General features: G+C 48.8%; 2 protein-coding genes and 1 long non-coding RNA gene across 15 annotated transcripts in view; 2 read left to right on the top strand and 1 right to left on the bottom strand.

Moving 5' to 3' along the window:
• Positions 1-12,601, bottom strand: part of CZIB (CXXC motif containing zinc binding protein) — a 28,561-nt gene extending 15,960 nt beyond the window's left edge. For 4 of the 13 annotated variants that reach the window (XR_013621792.1, XR_013621797.1, XM_068098033.2 and 1 more), the window contains exons 1-2: positions 12,510-12,566; positions 7,880-7,963 (exon numbers count right to left, since the gene is read on the bottom strand). Coding sequence is in view for 8 of the 13 variants with exons in the window: in XM_068098033.2 (XP_067954134.1) it covers positions 7,880-7,963; positions 12,510-12,512 (87 nt within the window). In the remaining 5 variants the exon portion in view is untranslated. Of the gene's footprint in view, positions 1-7,879; positions 7,964-12,462 lie in introns of all 13 variants that reach the window. The other 9 variants (XR_013621793.1, XM_068098049.2, XR_013621795.1 and 6 more) reach the window with 6 other exon arrangements.
• The window catches only part of LOC144889486 (uncharacterized), a 497,490-nt gene that overhangs the window by 410,260 nt on the left and 68,508 nt on the right, over positions 1-18,722 (top strand). The gene's annotated exons all lie outside the window — the stretch shown is intronic.
• Positions 17,013-18,722, top strand: part of LOC137412727 (uncharacterized) — a 46,831-nt gene continuing 45,121 nt past the window's right edge. Inside the window, exon 1 of the mRNA XM_068098022.2 lies at positions 17,013-17,167. The gene's annotated coding sequence lies outside the window, so the exon portion shown is untranslated. The remainder of the gene's footprint in view (positions 17,168-18,722) is intronic.

The following is an 18,722-nucleotide window of genomic DNA, read 5'->3' as shown; positions in this document are numbered from 1 at the left end:
ATGATTGCTTGCAATAAACAGGAACAAAATCTGTGCCTGTGGTGCCGATCTGCTCTCTTTCCTGTCTTTGCGCCGATCACTTCTGCCCTTCTCAAGTCCCAAGCAACTATTCTTGCAACTCACACAGAGCTTGCATCAGCACAACCCCATGAGACCTTAATGTTCTGATGTATCGTACCAAATTTGGTCAATATTGGTCATGTAGTTTGTGAGGAAAATATGTTTTTGTGAATATGAGGGGCTAGGGGAGGGAGCCCGTGGCCCCCTTTCCAGAAGAGATACACCCATGGGAAGCACAACTTAAGGTTAGGGCACGGTCACGATGCTGCATGGCCAGTTTGCTCTGGATCCGGTTGTCGGTTTTTGAGAAGAAGATTTTTGAATGAAATACCAATATTTGGGGTAAAACTCCCATTTTATCCCCCCTCTAAATGGGCGGATCTGTTTGGGAAGCACAACCCCATGAGACCTTGCTGTCCTGATGCATCTTACCAAATTTGGTCCATAATCAATTGGGTAGTTTGTCAAGAGTAGATGGTTTTTTTTAGTCAAAGGTTAGTGTACATACATAGGAATGGATGGACGAACACCGGGACCCACTCCTTGAGGTTATTTCCGAGAAATAACTTAACGGCACCTGGTGAGAGACCGCTGTCTGTCCATCACCCCCTCCCCCCCCCCCCCCCCACTAACTAGCTCGGCATCACTCGTCACTCCTTTCACTAAACGTTTCATATACTCTAATTTATTAATTTTTTATTTTAAAAGTACATTTCATCACGTTTGATGTAAAAAAAACAAAAAACATAGGGGCAATACCCCTGGCACTCACCTCTTGAAATAAACAGTATAGCACACTGACGTAAGGTATTTATAACCAATTTCAATGGTTTCTAGAAGAAAGGGCAGCATGTTGAATCATACGAACATAATCATATGACTTTAAACAAACAAAAAATACCTATTTTGGGGGGCAAGCCCCAGGTAGACCCCTCACGGCCCGATTTTTTTTTAATGCCGTGAACAAACTTTGGTACAACACAGGTGAGTAAGGTTGCGGTCAAGTTTCATCAGAATTGCTTGTGTAGTTTCTGAGAAAAAAGCAAATACCTATTTTGTGGGGCAACCCCCACACGTACACCCCCTCAGGGCCCGATTTTTTTTAATGCCGTGAACAAACTTTGGTACATCATGGGTGGTGAAGGTTGTGGTCAAGTTTCATTGAAATTGTGTGTGTAGTTTCAGAGGAAAAAGCAACTTCCTACTTTTCAAATTCCTACTTCTACTTTGTGGGGTCAAACCTGGATCAACTTTGACCCCCGGTAGACTCCCTTAGACCATGATTTTTTTTTTAATGCCGTGAACAAACTGTAGTCACAACACAACAAATATAATTTGTGCCAAGTTTGGTCACAATCCCATCAACGGTTTCAGAGAATAGGTTTCAAGTGTTTACGGACAGACAAACGTACTGACGGATGGATGTACTGACGGACGGACGGACGACGCGCCATCACATAAGCACCCCTGAACTTCGTTCCATGTGAGCTAAAAATAGGGTTTCATAGGCTTTTTGAATAGGCATCCCTGGTGTTGGGCTAGCGGCTAGGGTGCCGGCTTAGGATCCTAGGATCCTGGGTTCGAATCTCGGTCGATCGCCGAATTAATGCCAGGGGGGTTGACTCAGCCTGTCATCCTTCCGAGGTCGGCTAATTGAGTACCAGTTCACTGGTAATTCCCTGTTTGTCGTTGAAGGCGGCAAAAAGGGTTGGCGTCAGGAAGGGCATCCGGCCGTAAAACATTGCTTCAAAAAGGGGACCAAAAAACAACAACTACCACGGTCCCCGAAAAGGCCAACCCCTGCTTTGCGGGGAAAAATGGCCTCTAAACGGTGGTATAGGCTTTTTGAAAATACCTTGCTGAGCGCACAGGAAATCTGATGCTCAGGAAAACGACCATTGTGTGAGCGGGGTGCAGGGATTCATTAATGTTCCTATGTTGTATCTGGCACCATACTGTTGAAGGAGCTGTGCTCCAACTCGAATCGAAAGAATGGACGCGACAAAAAGCTGGAATTCGTCCGAGTTTCTTTATTGCATTAAATCAACTCGGGTAAACTGAAAAGCCCGTTTATCGGGCAGCATTATATAAAAGCACTCAAATATCTCATGCCGGAGCGTTTGCCCTTAAAAGGCGCGACTGGGCGTGTCCGGGAGACCTGGGCGAGTCTGGACATGCCCGGGAACGGCGAGACTGGGTGTCGCCGGACGGGCCGGGCGTGCCTGGACATGCCCGGGAACGGCGAGACTGGGTGTCGCCGGACGGGCCGGGCGAGCCCGGGAAAGGCGAGTCCGGGCATACCCGGGAAAAACGAGACTGAGCGTCTCCGGGCGGTCTGGGCGAGCCCGGCACAGCGATCGCTCCGTGGTTGCGTCCTCGGCAGGTGGAAGGCGATTGTGTATGTTCAGCGGCAACCGCTACACACGCCCCCCCCAGAATCGACTTGCACCGGCAGGGTCAATTTAAGGGGGGTCCTGACGACCCGGCCGAAGTGACCCCTGGAGGGTCGTGGGGTGGGGGGGGGGGTCCGGTGTGGGGGTGGGTGGTCGAGCGGGAGGCACCGTGGACGGGGGCGGCCTCGCCGCGGAGAAAGGGCCAACCGAGGTGGTTGGTCGATGTCCACGTGCGCCGGCTTGAGGCGGTCCACCAAAATCCGGTCCGACCTGCCGCCGACGTAGGACTTGTCCTCCCGTCGCAGGACCCGGAAGGGTCCGTCGTACGGCGGCCTTAGTGGCCCCCGGTGTGCGTCATGACGCACAAAAACGTACTCCGCTGTGCGAAGCGCTGGGGGGACGTAGGACTGGAGGTCACCGTGGTGGGACTTTGGCACGGGGGCAAACCGTCGGGCGGTCTCCTGGAGGTCCGAGCGCTGGGGAGCTGCGGACCATGGACTGGTAGCGTCGGGCACGAATTCGCCCGGGACGCGTAGCGGCTGGCCGTAGACCAGCTCGGCGGTGGATGCCCGGAGGTCCTCCTTGGGGGCCGTGCGGAGGCCCAAAAGGACCCACGGTAGCCGGTCGGTCCAGCCGCCGTCCTGAAGGCCGGCCATGAGCGCGGCCTTCATGAAACGGTGGAACCGCTCGCACAACCCGTTGGCTTGGAGGTGGTAGGCCGTGGTACGGTGGAGCCTGACCCCCAAGTTGCGGGTGACCGCGCCCCACAGCTCGGAGGTGAACTGCGGCCCGCGGTCCGAAGAGATGTCCGCCGGTGCGCCGAAACGGGCGACCCAGGTGGCGATGAAAGCCTGCGCCACGTCGACAGTGGTGGTGGAGACGAGGGGAACGGCCTCCGGCCACCTGGTGGTCCTGTCCACCATGGTGAGCAGGTGTGTGAAACCCCGTGATGGGGGGAGGGGGCCCACCAGGTCCACATTGACGTGGTCGAAACGCCGTCCGGGCACGGTGAAAGGTGCCAGCGGGGCCTGGGTGTGTCGGTGGACCTTGGCCTGTTGGCAGGCCGTGCATGTGCTGGTCCAATCACGGACAACCCGTCAAAGGCCATGCCAGACGAATCGCGCCGACACCAGCTTCTGGGAAGCTTTCCGGCCCGGGTGGGAAAGGCTGTGGAGGGAGGCGAAGATGCGGCGTTGCCAGGTAACGGGCACGATGGGGCGAGGCTGGCCTTGGGAGACGTCGCAGAGCAGGACAGTGTCCGCGAAGGGGACGTCGGCCAGGCGGAGGCCCGTGTCCGCCGCCCGGAGGGCTTGTACCGTGGTGTCGGTGGTCTGGTCAGCCGCCATAAGCGCGAAGTCCACGCCGAGGTGGACCGCGTTCGCGCTGGCCCGAGAAGGACAGTCGGCCACAGCGTTGTCTTTGCCGGCGACGTGCCGGATGTCCGTGGTAAACTCCGACACGGCGGAGAGGTGGCGCTGCTGGCGGGCCGACCACGGCTCCGTGACTTTGGCCATTGCGTAAACCAACGGCTTGTGGTCGACGAAAGCCGTGAAGGGTCGGCCCTCCAGGAGGTGGCGGAAATGGTGAACGGCCAGGTGTAGACCGAGGAGCTCGCGGTCAAACGTGCTATATTTGAGCTCGTTCGGCCGGAGTTGCCGGCTGAAAAAAGCGAGTGGCTGCCAAACCCCGTTCACCCATTGCTCATGTACGGCGCCCACCGCGTAGTCGGAGGCATCCGTGGTGAGGGCGATGGGAGCGTTGAGCACCGGGTGAGCGAGCAGTGTTGCGTCGGCGAGGGCCCGCTTTGAGCTTGTAAATGCCGCGTCCATGGCTGGGGACCAGACGACGTCGTGTTTGGCTGGCTTGCCCCGGAGGGCTTCGTAGAGGGGCCGCATGAGCTGAGCAGCGCGGGGCACGAAGCGGTGATAGAAATTCACCATTCCGAGGAACTCCTGCAGGGCCTTGATGGAGCGGGGACGCGGAAACGCGGTGATGGCCTCGACCTTGGTAGGCAGCGGCACGGCCCCGTTCTTGGTGATGTGGTGGCCCAAAAAATCAACGGCCGTTGTGCCGAAGTGGCATTTGGCCGGGTTGACGATTAGGCCGTGCTCGCTGAGGCGCCTGAACAGTGTTCGGAGGTGGAGGAGGTGCTCGGACGGGACGCGCTGGCGACGAGGATGTCGTCCAGGTCGACGAAGAGGAACGGCAGGTCACGCAGCACGCCGTCCATCAAGCGCTGGAACGCCTGAGCCGCGTTCTTGAGACCAAATGGCATTCGAAGGAATTCGAATAAGCCGAACGGCGTGATGACGGCCGTTTTTGGGACGTCGGCCGGCCTGACAGGTACCTGGTGGTATCCCCGTATCAAATCGATCTTCGAAAAAATGACCCGTCCTGCCAAACGGGCAGAGAAGTCTTGAATGTGCAGGATTGGATACCTGTCGGGGGTGGTAACGTCGTTAAGGCGGCGGTAGTCGCCACATGGGCGCCAGCCGCCCCCCGGCTTCGGTACGATGTGTAGTGGCGAAGCCCACGCGCTATCGGAGCGCCGCACGATGCCGAGGTGTTCCAAAGCGTCGAACTCGGCTTTGGCCACGGCGAGCTTGGCTGGGTCGAGGCGGCGGGCTCTGGCATAGACCGGCGGGCCCGTAGTTGGTATGTGGTGCTCGATACCATATCGTACCGCGACGGCCGAAAACGTCGGCCGCGTGAGGGCCGGGAACTCCGCGAGCAGGCGAGCAAACTCGTTCCCCGCCGGGAGGGCGCATGCTAGCTCGGTCGGCGCGGAGCTGCTCAACGTGCATGCCAGGGAGCTGAAGGTCTCGGCGTTGACGAGGCGACGCCGTTTGACGTCAACCAGCAGCCCGTGTGCGCAGAGGAAGTCAGCGCCCAGCAGAGCCATGGGCACGCTTGCGGTCACAAAAGTCCAATGAAAGCGCTGGCTGCCGAAGCAGAGGGTGACGTTGCGTGGGCCGAAGGTGCGGATGGCCGATCCGTTGGCCGCCACCAAGGAGGGGCCGCAAACCGCGGACTGCCTGTCCTGATCGGAGGCGGGTATGACGCTCAGTTGGGCGCCGGTGTCACACAGGAAGCGCCATCCGGACGCTTTGTCCCTGATAAAAAGTAAGTTGCCCGTGTGGCCGGCGCTCATGGCTGGTAATGAACGCCGGCCCGGCCGTTTCCCGACTTGCCGAAAGCGCATGGGGGTCGGCCTGTCCGGGCCTTTTGTCTGAACCTGGCATGGTAGTAACACCACGCCTGGTCAGGTGGAGGCCCCGGTCGTCGTGTTGGAGGCGGTCGGCGCGGCGTAGCGGCCGCCAATTGCGCCGGCAGTTCGGCCGCCGACCGTGCCGGGTGCTCGGGCGCCATGGGCGTTGCTTCGGACGGCGGCGGGCTCCAGGTCACTGCCCCGATGCGTTGGCCTGCCAAGGAGATCTTGTCGGCTTCCCTGGCGAGGGCGCGGGGATCCGTGATCTGCGTGCTTGCCAGGGCGAGGCATACCTGGCTAGGCAGCTGACGGAGGAACAGCTCTTGAAAAAGAAAATCCGGGGCGTGCTCCCCGAGCAACGAGAGCATGTAATCCATTCGCTCGGAACGGCGCGTGTCGCCGAGCTCGGACAGGTCGAGCAGGCGCCGTGCGCGTTCTGCCGATGAGAGGGCGAAAGCGTCGAGGAGGAGCTTCTTGATCGCGACGGGCGCGTGTCGCCGAGCTCGGGCAGGTCGAGCAGGCGCCGTGCGCGTTCCGCCGATGAGAGGGCGAAAGCGTCGAGGAGGAGCTTCTTGATCGCGCCGTACTTGTCAGCGGCTGGCGGGTGCTGGAGGAGGCTGAGGGCGCGGGCCGCGGTGGCTGAGCCGAGTGCTGCTACCACATGATGGAAGCGGGTGTTGTCGGCGGTGATGCCTCGCAGGGCGAACTAGGAGTCCGCCTGGGCGAACCAAACCGCCGCGTGAGCCTCCCAGAAGGTAGGCAGTTTGAGGGCAACTGCCGTGTCCATGTCGGTAGGTCACCAATGAAGGAGCTGTGCTCCAACTCGAATGGAAAGAATGGACGCGACAAAAAGCTGGAATTCGTCCGAGTTTCTTTATTGCATCAAATCAACTCGGGTAAACTGAAAAGCCCGTTTATCGGGCAGCATTATATACAAGCACTCAAATATCTCATGCCGGAGCGTTTGCCCTTAAAAGGCGCGACTGGGCGTGTCCGGGAGTCCTGGGCGAGTCTGGACATGCCCGGGAACGGCGAGACTGGGTGTCGCCGGACGGGCCGGGCGTGCCTGGACATGCCCGGGAACGGCGAGACTGGGTGTCGCCGGACGGGCCGGGCGAGCCCGGGAAAGGCGAGTCCGGGCATGCCCGGGAAAGGCGAGACTGAGCGTCTCCGGGCGGTCTGGGCGAGCCCGGCACAGCGATCGCTCCGTGGTTGCGTCCTCGGCAGGTGTAAGGCGATTGTGTATGTTCAGCGGCAACCACTACACTGTACTGTATTTGTAAACACTAACCTCTCCCAACTGCCTGGTCTGTCGATTGCCCAAAATGACTTGCATGTACATGTTATGTTCAGTGTTGTGCTTCAGCAGGTGTGCTCAGGCACTCAGTGAGCATTTTTACATTTTTTGCCATAACAACGATTAACAATGGCTGATAAGCAAGTAATACAAGGTAATAAAGCAGGTAATACTAGTGGCCATGGTGTAAAGAAAGGTACTGTACTGTATGTATTTATAGCATCATTTTATTCATTTTTGATTTAAAAGGTACACTTAATAAGTAATAACGTTTTATGTTAAAAAAGCAAACATAGGGTTTCATTTGTGTTTGGGAACCAATTAATCACTTATATGTATTTAAAGGGGATTTATTGTTCCGGTTTATGAACATCCAGCTTACGAATACATTTTCAGGAACACACTGTGTTCGTAAACTGGGGACTCCCTGTATATTGAACGACAGCGCCATCGCAAATCCCCACGCTTCCCAGCCGAAAGTTGAAAAATGGCAAAAAGTTCCAACAGGAATGACCCAATATCAAATTTAAAGTTAAAACAAAATTTTCTCGGTTCGACTGCTGTGACCCTTATCCCTGAAGCATGAACCCGGGGTTAAAAAAATTTTTAAATGGTTGCATATTCCATGCGTCTCCCAATGTTGATTGCATATACAAAGTTTCATAGAAAAGATTTTAAAATGAGCCTTAATTGCATTTTTTGTATTTGACCTCTTGACCCAACCCCAAGGGGAAAGATGGGTTGGAGGAGGATACTGCTTTTACACCTTCGTGCCATGTGATGATCATAACTACCAAGTTTGGTGAAATTCTGCACAGCCGATTATGAGGCGATAGCGCAACGGACAGACGTGAAAACAACCTCCATCAACCTTCAGTGGCGTAGGTAATTATGGGCCAGAAGGTCCGAAATAAGTCATACCTTGAGATACCAGCGGAAGTCCTCTCCTTGCGGAACGAGTTTAGTGAGGTTCTCCAACATTGCCTGGAATTGCAATGCAATTCGCTGGAACATGAGGACAAGAATGAATCATGTGATGGCCAAACACTGGACAGGAACACGGTTTTACATGCAACCGAAATGTGCAAACTTCAACTTGGGATTATATGTCCCATAAGACAAATGTATAGGTACATGGACAAAATTAAAAATTTTGGCTATTGACATCTTCAAATAAGCATTATTTGAAAGGAACGCAAACAAACACAAAAAGAAACTATACAAAATTACCATATTGAAATTCACCACCATTACCAAAATTCAAAGAGCTGCTTCAACCTGTTCAACACTGCATTCAACATTTAACCCACAGCATCTAACCCCTGACTATCTCCTCTCCTTCTCCCTCCTTTGTGCTTTGAATATTTCCCTATTGATTCTTCTTTTTTTGCAATTGTTTTTATGTTTTGCTATGCATTATGTTTTGCACTCTGTCAAAGCGTCTTTGGGCTTCCTGAAAAGCGCTATATAAAATAAATGCATTATTATTATTATTATTATTTATTTCTGATAGACTAAAGGGCAAACTTTTTAGCTATCTAGTTATATTCCGAGGTAACAAATTGGTGGAATGACTTTTCCCTGGAAAGAGTGCACATCACAAAATGCATCATCCCTTGCATGGGTGTCGAGCAGGGTGTCCCATCTGATAGTATTAGCTGGTAGACATTATAGATCCCACAGCATCTTCTGTGAGAAGAGTAGATCAGTTATTGCCAGCATCAATAACCAACCCCATTGGGAGGGAATAATTGAGACCGTAAAAGGAGAAATAGTAACAGTATTTATAAAAGTAATAAAGTAAAACAAAACCAACACTATATTGCCAGAGTTTAATCCTACTTGGAAACCAAAGCATTACAAGCCTGTGTATCTGCCTATAAAACGTCGTAACAAAGACAGGACCGGAGTTTTGAAACATAGGCGTAATACTAGGGTGGTTGGTAAACCAACCACCGGTAAACCCCATGTATACCCCGGTACCACCGGTATACCCGGGTAAACCCCATGTGATGGCGCATCGTCCGTCAGTCAGTCCATCTGTCCGTCCATCAGTCCGTAAACACTTGCACCTATTCTCCGAAACCGCTGAAGGGATTGCGAACAAATTTGGCACAAATTATATTTGTTGTGTTGTGACTAAAGTTTGTTCACGGCATTTTTAAAAAATCGAGCTAAGGGGGTTTACCGGGGTCAAAGTGGATCCAGGTTTGATCGTTGTGGACCCAGATGGAATTAAAGGAAGATGGAAGAGATATATGGAAATACTGTTGAATGCAGAGAATGAATGGGACGGCAACATAGAGAGTAACCCAGTTTTAGGACCGGCAGAGAAGATAACCGAGAAGGAGGTTGAGGAAGCGATAAAAGCAATGAAGAGTAGAAAAGCGGGAGGGCCGACGGGAGTTGTGGGAGATATGTTGAAGGCAGCAGGAAGTTGGGGTGTGAAGAGAATGACAGAGATCTGTAATCTGGCGGTGAAAGAAGGCCGCATTCCAGTGGATTGGGAACTAAGTACCCTCGTCCCTCTATACAAGGGGAAAGGTGACCCTCTGGACTGTGGCTCGTATGGAGCGATAAAGTTATTGGAGCATGGAATGAAGGTATTGGAAAGGGTGTTGGAGAGGAGGATAAGGAAGAAAGTGAAGATTGACGAAATGCAGTTTGGATTTATGCCAGGAAGAGGATCGACGGATGCGCTTTTTATTGTGAGGCAGTTGCAGGAGAAGTATATGGAGAAGAGGAAGAAGTTGTTTCTTGGGTTTGTTGATCTGGAGAAAGCATTTGATAGGGTTCCACGTGAAGTAGTGACATGGGCATTGAGGAAGTTAGGAGTGGAGGAATGGTTGATCAGAGTCGTGATGGCAATGTACAAAAGAGCGCGCACAGCTGTAAGGACGAAGGACGGGAACAGTGGTGAGTTTGAGGTGAAGGTGGGAGTGCATCAGGGGTCGGTACCAAGTCCACTACTATTTGTAGCTGTGATGGAGGTGCTGGTTCAGAACGTAAAGGAGGGTTTACCATGGGAGTTGTTGTATGCAGATGATCTGGTGTTGATTGCAGAAAGTATGGATGGACTGAAGGAGAAGATGAACAAGTGGAAGGAATGTATGGAGACAAAAGGTCTAAAGGTGAATATCGGAAAAACGAAGGTGATGGCAAGTGGTAAAGCATGTGGTGAGGTGGAAAGAACTGGGAAGTGGCCATGTGCTGTGTGCAGGAAGGGTGTCGGAGTGAACTCCATTCAATGTACAATGTGCGCTGAGTGGGTTCATCAAAAATGTAGTGGTTTGAGAGGGTCATTAACCAGTGTGGCCGCTACATTCAAGTGTAAGGTGTGCACAGAGGGAGCTGCAGGTGGAGGAAATGTTGAGTTGGATCTTGGAGATGGCGTGAAGCTGGAAGGTGTGAAAACATTTTGTTACCTTGGAGACATGCTGAATGGAGAAGGTGATGAAATGAAATGATGTGTGCCTACAGCCTGAAGTGGATCAGACTCGGCAAAGGTTGCTCGAGTGAGATGTGCATGGAAGAAGTTTCGGGAACTGAGTGGCGTGCTTACGAGGAGGGGAGTGTCGTTGAAGCTGAAGGGAAAGGTGTATGCTGCATGTGTGAGAAGTGTTATGATATATGGGAGTGAGACATGGGTAATGAACGTAGAGCAGCAACGAAGGCTGGAAAGGGTGGAACTGCGAATGGTTCGGTGGATGTGTGGAGTATCGTTCAGAGAGAGGTTCCTCTTTCAGAGGTCTGTCTTCCAAGACAAATGATGTATTGCGAAAGATGATGGGAATAGAGCCTGTGATGGATGCTGTAAAGAGAAACAGGTTGAGATGGTTTGGTCATGTGTTGAGGAAGGATGAAAGTGACTGGTTGAAAAGAGTGATGGAAATGAATGTAGAAGGAAGTAGAGGACGGGGAAGACCGAGAAAGACTTGGCTAAAGATGGTCGAAGAAGAAATGCGGGCAAGGGGGTTAACAAGGGGAGATGCAGAAAATAGGGCAAAATGGAGAACATTGTCATGGGGACCGCAAGGCTAACCCCCGCTCTTGCAGGGAAAATGGCCTTAAAATGCCTGTTGTTGTTTGTTGTATTCATGAAACGGCTGTCCATGCCTGAAGTAAAAATAATTTAATATTTATATTATTTGCTAACTGTTAACTGGTATCCCCACCCAGGTCATACTATCCTCTTCAACTAAAGTATCAAACAAGCCCAGCTACGCCGTTGTTAGACTATCGGTCTTGTTATTTCATTTTATACAACTAAAACCAAGTTATCATTGTAGGATTAAGCTTTAAAAATGTAGAAGTATGTAAAGAATGCATCAATAAAAATAAAAACAAACATCGGGGCAATACCCATGGGCGTTCACCTGGTAGAATAAACAGTATACTGCAACGACAAAAGATATTTTAAACAAATTTTAATGGTTGCTAGAAGACAGAGCAGCATGTAGAATCATACTAACATAATCATAAGACTTTAAACAAATAAATTTATAAAATACCTATTTTGTGGGGCAACGCCCCCCCTCCCTCAACCCCATATACCTCCTAAAACCCCAATTTTGCTAATGCCTTGAACAAACATTGGTACATCATGGGTGATTAAGGTTGTGAAGTTTCATCGAAAATGCGTGTGTAGTTTCTGAGAAGAAAGCAAATACCTATTTTGGGGGGAACCCCACCGTAGACCCCAAAGGGGCAGCTTTTTTTTAATGCCGTGAACAAACTTTGGTACATCACGGGTGATGCAAGTTGTGGTCAAGTTTCATAGAAATAGTGTGTGTAGTTTCAGAGGAAAAAGCAAATTCCTATTTTGGGGGATCAAACCTGGATCCACTTTGACCCTCGTAAACCCCCTTTGACCCCGATTTTTTTAAGGCCGTGAACAAACTTTAGTCACAACACAACAAATATAATTTGTGCCAAATTTGGTCGCAATCCCTACAGCGGTTTCGGAGAAGTTTCAAGTATTTACGGATGGACGGATGGACGACGCGCCATCGCATAAGCTACTCTGAACTTCGTTCCAGAATCCAGGTGAGCTAAAAAGGGGACAAACGTTCTGAGCTTCTGATGGACCTGTGGTTATCACCAGGTATGTTCAGTTACCAAGCAGCTTGCTAGAGCTTGCCAAGCCAGCCGTTCCTTATCAACGGTTTCAAATGGAGAGCTTGCTTAAGCAACCAATGGGTGCTCTACAAGAAACATAGTAACTGAACACAGTTACACACCTCTGTCGTTCTGACAACACTCCTGTGCCCGAGGTACTACGATACTAAATGCACTAACAGTGACATGTACTACACGATGGTCCTGAACTTGAAGTGATTACCTCTTCCCAAGGTAAATGTATACACATCTATCTTTGTGTCGAAAGTACAAAACTTTGAATTTTTCAACATTCATTCAATTTTCAAATAAACGTTCACTGCAGAAGTGTTAGAATTTATTTGTATCCGTTACACAAAGTAATAATGCGTGTGTGTTCGGATTACAATCACAAAAACCTGCCATCACAAAACACGAGCGCGGAACACCCCACCATGTTTGGACTAGCCGCGTCGACGACACAAGTCGTGAATTCCTCGACTTCTCACAATTGCCATTCCATCATGTTGAATATTTTTCTTCTCTGGGGCCAAATGCTCAATGACACTTTGCTCACTTTAGTTGAGGTACTTATTATATTTCGCAAACAATCACGAGTATAAAAACAATACGCAAACCTTGAATACAGCGCATTTAACAATATACACCGCACAAACGAATGCATTTACAACGTCGCTGATTTTAATTCAATAAATAAATAACAGCAATGTTTAAGTTCTTTATAATCATGAAGGAGCAGAATAATTATTACCGTTTGTAAAACAAATAGAGTAGAGAAAAAAATGTTTTTATTCAAAACAGCAATTATTGTGTGTAATATATTTACATATTTTTAAAAAGAAAAGAATAGGTTAGGATGAAGACGAGCTTGATAAGGAAACACTCGCTGCCTTTCAATTGCATGAACAACTTAACAGTACTGTAGGCCTAAAGGCTCTTACGACTATATTTGGCTTCCAAATTTTGAATTTACAAATTCAGTTGATGTACTTCGGCAGAAAATATATCCTGGATGTTTGGATCCCAAGTCTTTATTACTCCCCCTGCAAAAAATATTCTCCAGAGATTCTATGGAACTTTATGACATTCTATAGAACGGTTCTATAGAAATTCACGGGGGTGTGGGAGGGATTTTTTTTTTGTCTTGTGCCTACGACCCGACCCTGGGTGATACCAACACAACATGTATGGAAAGTTTGGTGGAGATCGGGTGAAACTTTAGAAACATTCGATAGAACGGTTCCATAGATATTCACGGGGGGGGGGGGGTTCCTTGTGCCTACGACCCGACCCTGGGTGATACCAACACAACACGTATGAAAGGTGGAGATCGGGTGAAACTTTAGAAACATTCGATCGAACGATTCTATAGAAATTCACAGGGGGGGGGGGGGGGCGGAGGAGGGATTTTTTTTTCCTTGTGCCTACAACCTGATACTAACACATATGCAAAATTTGGTGGAGATTGAGTGAAACTATGACATTCTATAGAACGGTTCTATAGAAATCCACAAGGGGGGGGGGGGGGGGGGTTCCCTTGTGCCTACGACCCGACCCTGGGTGATACCAACACAAAACGTATGAAAAATTTGGTGGAGATCGGGTGAAACTTTAGAAACATTCGATAGAACGGTTCCATAGAAATTCACAGGGGGGGGGGGGGGTTCCCCTTGTGCCTACGATCTGACACTGGGTGATACTAACACATGTGCAAAATTTGGTGGAGATTGAGTGAAACTATGACATTCTATAGAATGGTTCTACAGAAATCCCACAAGGGTGGGGGTGGGGGGGGATTTTTTTCCTTGTGCCTATGACCCGACCCTGGGTGACACCAACACAGCACGTATGAAAAATTTGGTGGAGATCGGGTGAAACCTTAAAAACATTCGATAGAACGGTTCTATAGAAATTCACAGGGGCAGAGGGGGGGTGTGGGGGGGGGGGGGTAGGGAGGGGAGGGGGAGATTTTTTTTTTTTTCCTTGTGCCTATGACCTGGCTGCTCTAAAGAGAGCTGCTCTGACGCCCAAGCAGGATACGAAATGCGAATGTCACTGCTGCTCCTGGTCAATGACGGAATGACCATAGCACCAGGGTCGCCATACGTGTGGACTCGTGACTAGAGACTCCCAGCAGCATCCTCTGTCTATCCCCGACATCACTCTTCCCTTAGACATCACTCTTTTGATGAAACTTGGCTTAGCAGGACTTTGCTAAAGATGGGTGGTGAGCAGGTGAATGGGTGAACAGGTGAACAGGTGCCACTGAAGGGGAAAACCTGCACAGAGAAGCGATTAAAGTGATAGAGGTGTGTGCTGTCCCTCTCCCACTCCCTATTCCTATGAGCATCGTTGGCTGTAGGTGCAGTAAATATAACGTGAAGTTTGATGCACATAGGCGCAGCAGACTTTCCAGGTCATCGGTATGATGACGGCTGCCCCTGATGTCCAAAGTGGAGACAGCTGTCTGCAGATGCTGCGTAGTGATGCCTAAATTGATGCCACCACTGACACTGGAATACATGGCGAACATCCATGCATTCGTTTATCTCTGCTTCAAAATAATTTATTATATAATGATACTCCTTGGGCATTTATGATTCTGTTCCTGCTTTGGGGACCTGTAAAAGTTCTCAAATGAGTGATTTTGTGGTTTCTTATACATGGATCAAAAGCTCATAAGTGGAGCTTGTGCTTATATATAATTCACATGCTGGACAAATACATCAGCAGACATCTAACTGTTTCTATACAGATCAAAAAATATCAGGAGGATTGCCAAGCGATGAACCCTTAGTTGTGATGAAGAGGTAATCCTTTATACATTTGTAGCTCACCTAGACTTTAGTCTGGTGAGCTTACAGTAAGTGATGGAGCAGTGTCCGTATGTAAGTCAATGAGTGAGTGAGTCAGTGAGTGTGTGAGTCCGTAAACACTTCAGTCATTATCGCTTGAACCAAACACACGATTTTGATGAAACTTGGTCCAAGCTTCATATCTGATGCCCAATGAAGGTGTATTGACCACATAAAAATGTGCGCTCAATAAGGAGATCCACAGGGGAGGGAGTTTTTGACCCCCAAAGTAGGTATTTGTTCTCTTCTCCAAAACTACACACACGATTTTGATGAAACTTGGCCACAACCTTCATCACCCGTGATGTATCAAAGGTTGTTCACAGCATTGAAAAAGATCAGGCGTTTGCTCCCCAAAATAGGTATTTACTTTCTTCTCCATTACATAATTCGTGCATCAACCATGCCGACCAGTGGTTCCCTGGTTCTACCAAGTGAGCCCAGGGGCATTGCCCCTTTTTTAGCTCACCTGGAAAGAAGTTCAAGGGAGCTTATGTGATGGCGCATCGTCAGTCCGTCAGTCCATCCGTCCGTCCATCAGTCCGTAAACACTTGCACCTATTCTCCGAAACCGCTGAAGGGATTGCGAACAAATTTGGCACAAATTATATTTGTTGTGTTGTGACTAAAGTTTGTTCACTGCATTTTAAAAAATCGGACTCTAAGGGGGTTTACCGGGGTCAAAGTGGATCCAGGTTTGACCCCCCCCCCCCCCCCCAAAAAAATAGGAATTTGCTTTTTCCTCTGAAACTACACAAACTATTTCAATGGAACTTGACCACAACCTTCATCACCCATGATGTACCATGAAATGGGGTGAATAGGGACACAAACTGAAAAAAAGTTCGGAAACTATTTTCGCTGAAAATTGATAACCATATTGATTTGTTGATATTTGGGTTGAAAGTGTTCTCTTGTTTTTTTAAAAAGCAACTTATAGTCCCTATTAACCCCATATATGGGTTAAATAGGAATAAATAGGATTTTTATGGCTGTCCCTATTCACCCCGTTTTACGGGTGAATAGGGACAGTCACTAATACAAAAAAATAATAATCAAGAAATAGGGACAGTTTGGAGAAACTTTTTATCCCATATTTTTTTTCATTGGCACCGTGGTTTATATTATGGGTGCATATTATGTGCATCCATCTGAGCTATCAATTTAGCAATAAGTTGGAAACTCAGGATTGTTTCTTGATTATTTTTTTGTATTAGTGACTGTCCCTATTCACCCGTAAAATGGGGTGAATAGGGACAGCCATAAAATCCTATTTATTCCTATTTAACCCATATATGGGGTTAATAGGGACTATAAGTTGCTTTTTAAAAAAATCAAGAGAACACTTTCAACACAAATATCAACAAATCAGTATGGTTAGCAATTTTCAGCGAAAAAAGTTTCCGAACTTTTTTTCAGTTTGTGTCCCTATTCACCTTGCTGTCCCTATTCACCCCATTTCACGGTACCAAAGTTTGAACACGGCATTAAAAAAATCGGGCCATGAGGGGTCTACTGGGGTGGAGGGGTCGCTCCACGAAATAGGTATTTTTTTGTTGTTTGTTTAAGGTCTCATGATAATGTTAGTATGATTCTACGTGCTATCCTGTCTTCTAGGAACCATTGAAATTGGTTTAAAATACCCTTAGTCTGTGCAGTATACTGTTTATTCTACCAGGTGAGCACCAGGGGTATTGCCCCTATGTTTATGTTTAGCATGGTACATCACGTGAACATTTTGCAAAATATGATTGTGGTTTAAAAACACAAATTCTATCTGCTTTTCCTTTTTGCCCTTACCTGAACAATCGTTTTCTTCACCGAGGATGTTGAAAGAGGAAAAGCAAGCTTTTAAAAATCCGTCATTGTTAATTCACACTCTTCTTTGGGTTAGAAGTCTCTGAAATGTCTTTATATTGACACTTGCAAATATTTTTCAATTTGATTTCTTTCTTTTATCGCACCAAAGCAGCTTGCACCAAAGTTTCCGTTCATGTTGCCTTATCTGCCTTTCCAGACGTCCTCCATTTCCTGCCCATTCTTTACAGGAAAGGCCTATGCTCTCGGATAGCCCCCCACCCACTTTTCCCACTGGTTCTCTCACTCTCGTCCTGTATCCTCTCCCCACATTTATCTTGTCCTACTTTCTCATTCCCACTTGCTTTGCCATCCCTTCAGCAGCTGGTGGAATATGGTTTCGGAATCAACTACAAAGAATAAGAAAGTTCAAAAACAGGTGAGTTTCTCAACAACTTTGTTCCTAAGCGTGTTTGTTGGCCTTTAGACATCTTTGCATCTCCATACCTTTCTCTGTTTCTTTTATTTTTTCTGCCTTGTTTTTACGCATTCCGGTCAATATTGATGAATCCGTTTTTTTTGTCCATACTGTGATATGTTTTCTTTTTATACTTGTTTCTTCCATTTTCCTTTTAGTACTTTCTTCAATTCATGCCCTTCATAATCTCCATTTGCATTAGCATTTCTATGTCTATGTCCATTAGCACATGTATTTCATATATGTTTATTCTACTTTCTGTCTACCGATTTGTTGATCTTTAATCTCTGCATAAATTATTGTACTTCTTTGTTTCTGTGTCTATCTATATCCATTTATTTCACTCTATTTTGTCATTGCGACAAGAACCCGTCAGTAGCCCAAGGCATCACATTATTGTCACATTGTTTTTACGTCATATATATCTGTCTCTATATTTGTCTCTCCAAATCTTTCAGACATGCTCTCTCTCTCTCTTTCTTCCCCTCCCCCCTCTATCTCTGTCTCTTTTGTCCCCCCCCCTCTCTCTCCCCTATCCGTCCCTCTCTCACCCCTTTTTCCCTCTCTCACCCCTTTTTCCCTCTCCTCCCCCTCTATCCTCCTCACTATGCCATCCTCATCCCCTCTCTCCCTCTCCCTCTCCATCTCTCTCTCTCTCTCTCTCTCTATCTCTCTCTCCCTCTCCCTCGCTTTCCCCCTCTTTCTCCTCTCTCCCCTCTCCATCTCTCCTCCTCCTCCTCCTCTCTCTCTCTCTCTCTCTCTCTCTCTCTCTCTCTACCTCTCTCACCCTCTTTCCTCCTCTCTATGCCACCCTCATCCTCTCTCTCTCTCCCTCTCTCTCCCTCTCTCTCCCTCTCCCTGCCTCTCTCTCCCTCTCTCTCCCTTTTCTTTTCTTTCCCCCTCTTTCTCCTCTCTCCTCTCTCTCTCTCCCCCTCTCTCTCTCCCTCTCTCTCCCTCTCCCTCGCTTTCCCCCTCTTTCTCCTCTCTCCCCTCTCCATCTCTCCTCCTCCTCCTCCTCCTCCTCCTCCTCTCTCTCTCTCTCTCTACCTCTCTCACCCTCTTTCCTCCTCTCTATGCCACCCTCATCCTCTCTCTCTCTCCCTCTCTCTCCCTCTCTCTCCCTCTCCCTCCCTCTCTCTCCCTCTCTCTCCCTTTTCTTTTCTTTCCCCCTCTTTCTCCTCTCTCCTCTCTCTCTCTCCCCCCCTCTCCATCTCCATCTCACGCCTCCTCTCTCTCTGTCTTACCCTATCTCCCCTCTTTCCCTCTATGTCATCTTCTCTATTATCCTCTCTCCTCCTCTTTCCCTCTATGTCACCCTCTCTCTCACCCTCTCTCCTCTCTCTCTCTCTCTCGCCCTTGCTTCCCCCCTCTCTCTCTCCCTCTCTCTCGTTCTATTTCCCCCTCTCTTTTCCCCTCTCTCCCCATCTCTCTCCTTCCCATCTATCTTCCTCCCCCTCTCTGTTCCCCACTCTTCCCCTTTCTGTCCTCCTCTCTCTCCCTCTCCCTCTCTATCACC

This window comes from Myxine glutinosa, chromosome 1 (assembly GCF_964187855.1).
Source record: "Myxine glutinosa chromosome 1, kmMyxGlut1.1, whole genome shotgun sequence".
Lineage (NCBI taxonomy): Eukaryota > Metazoa > Chordata > Myxini > Myxiniformes > Myxinidae > Myxine > Myxine glutinosa.
This window is presented reverse-complemented; position numbering and strand designations above follow the sequence as displayed.